At 36.1% G+C, this 2424-nt stretch overlaps 1 protein-coding gene across 1 annotated transcript; it reads left to right on the top strand.

Annotated features, from left to right (window-relative positions):
* Window positions 1-1235: 1235 nt before the first annotated feature.
* LOC131046340 (uncharacterized) lies at window positions 1236-1862 on the top strand. The gene has a single exon (XM_057980063.2). It carries the CDS (start codon window positions 1236-1238, stop codon window positions 1860-1862), a length of 627 nt encoding a protein of 208 aa, XP_057836046.2.
* The last annotated feature ends 562 nt before the right edge of the window (window positions 1863-2424 follow it).

Genomic DNA, 2424 nt, shown 5'->3' on the forward strand with positions numbered 1-2424 from the left:
CATTACCCACAATCAGATGATACTATTGTAGATAGTATGTGCGTACAATATGGAGTCTGCACATGTAGAAAGGCCAACTACCTAGAGCTCACTGGTCAATCACAAAATGGGAGTCACACTGACTATAATTGCATGGTTAAATCCAATGATAATGCACTGCTCAAAATAGCATCTTATATGCTGGATTCAGTATCGGTTAAGCTCTTATTTGTCTTCTTCAAACCTTCCTTCAATCTTGAATGATTTCTACATGTATAGCTTTGCTTATATTTGCATATAGCTTATTAAAATCCTCACCACTATCCTATTACAATGTCACAAATGAGATCTTACATTTATACCATAACCTAAGACCAAATGAGTAGGTCGACTCACTAAGGATATTACAATAAAATAAATTACAAATGAATCATTGTGTGATGCATCATGTCGGCTTAATTCATTTACAATAATAATAAATCATCTTCATGATGTGTCGTGCTGATCTGGAATAGATATGCTTGCTGGTGCATAACCTAGACCTATTTGCTAGTAACAACAAATATGCAAACCCGATTAGACCAATGAACAAATCACCAAAAAAAGTGTCCAAACAATGTCTTTGATATAACCAAGTAATCTCCAAGTCATTCCAAGTGTCGGTGAACAATATAACCTGTCGGTGAACCAGATACCAGTGATTGTGCATAAGTCACTAAACATGCCAGTGAACATAACCAAAGATTTCCAAGTGCTGATAAGTGTTGACAAGTGTTGACATCAATGACAAAACCAATGCAACGCATCCAAAATACCATCAAAGTATGTTTTGGTTACAAATTGAAAGAAGTGGCTATAGATAAAAAAGATTGGCCTGTTAACCTTTTTTGGCACCAACACCTCCTTCCCAAAGTGGGCTCCTTTGCCTGGTTGGCTTGTCAGAGAAAAATCTTAACTAAAGAAAGACTCCATTCAATGGGTATCAATGGACCCAACAGATGTATCTTATGTCTAGAGCAGGAAGAGACTACGGATCATCTTCTTCTCCTCTACAAATTCTCCAGCCAGTGTTGGTGGCATTTCATGGGAAAATTGAGAATCTTTGGCCCCTTCCCATCAGGGTTGATAAGTGGTTTTTGCAATGGCCTAAACCAGTAGGTAAGGTTTTTTTTGCTGATTTGCTTTTTATCCTTCCATCACTTCTAATTTGGGAAATTTGGAAAGAAAGCAACCATAGAATCTTTTAGGGAAAAGAAATGAGCCTATTGTCTCTTAGTGGGAAAATTGAGAACCACCTGATTGAGCTCCTGAATGAGGCTGCTCAATCGAAAACATTAAAGAAAAATTTGTACACGGACTGGGATTGTAAGATTAAGCTGGATTTTCCAAATCTACTCATTCCATCGCTTTTTGGCTTGGGTGTCCTGGTGGATCAGGCCAATCCAAGATTGAGGGTGAAATGGGATGCACCAGAGGCTAGGTGGAGCCAAGTAAACTTTGATGGTGCTTCTACAGGAAATCCGGGTCAAAGTGGTATTGGTTGTATTCTAAGGGACTTTGATGGTCTTTGCATAAAAGAAATCTCTAAAAAGATTAGAGTGGCTACTAATAATGAAGCAAAATTCAGAGCGGCTTTAAGAGGTCTTCAGTTAGGGAAGGAGCTATGGGTGCAAAGAATTCATCTAGAGGGAGACTCAATAAATGTGATTAATGCTATCCACTATAATAACATCCCTAGTTGGCGCCTTAACCAGTGGCTTCAATTGATCCTGGTGCTGCTAGCCACCTTTGATGAATTTCGGGTTAGCCACATCTACAGGGAAGGTAATGGTGAAGCTGATAGACTTTCTAAATTGGGTATAGCCATTTGTGACCCCACCTGAACATTCACCGATGATGATTTTCTCCTGGGCCAATTGGTGATGTGGTATTGTTTCCATCGGTTGACATGTTATCCTCACTTTTCCATTTGAGGGGGGTGCTCTTCAGTTGGGTCTTGACAGTTGCACGCTTTTTGATTGACTTTCTTTTCGTAACTACCGGTTGTGGTTCAAACCGGTGCTTTAATCATTAACTTTATGGTTAATGATTAATTGAATAGAGATAGAAATTGAAAAATAATTTATTTAAATAATAAATATTATTCAAATTGGGGGATTAATAATCATAATTAATTTAATAATAAATATTTAATTAACATTAGAAAATGGTTTAAATGACTAAATGATGATAGAATTGAAATATAAACAATTAGTAAGATAATGAAGAAATATGAAAAAGAAGAATACAATTAATTAATCTAATTAAATAATTAAAGAATTATTTAATCAATTAGACGAATAATTAGTACATGATCAATGAGACATTTTTATGTGTCTACAATTACCATTGGCCATTTTTTTCATATTGCATGAAAAATGTAGAAAAATTAAGGAGAATCTTTCA

Source organism: Cryptomeria japonica, chromosome 4, assembly GCF_030272615.1.
Source record: "Cryptomeria japonica chromosome 4, Sugi_1.0, whole genome shotgun sequence".
NCBI lineage: Eukaryota > Viridiplantae > Streptophyta > Pinopsida > Cupressales > Cupressaceae > Cryptomeria > Cryptomeria japonica.

What these genes read in the sequence shown, in the direction of transcription:
- LOC131046340 (XM_057980063.2), top strand. Translation starts at nt 1,236, where the DNA reads ATGAGCCTATTGTCTCTTAGTGGGAAAATTGAGAACCACCTGATTGAG.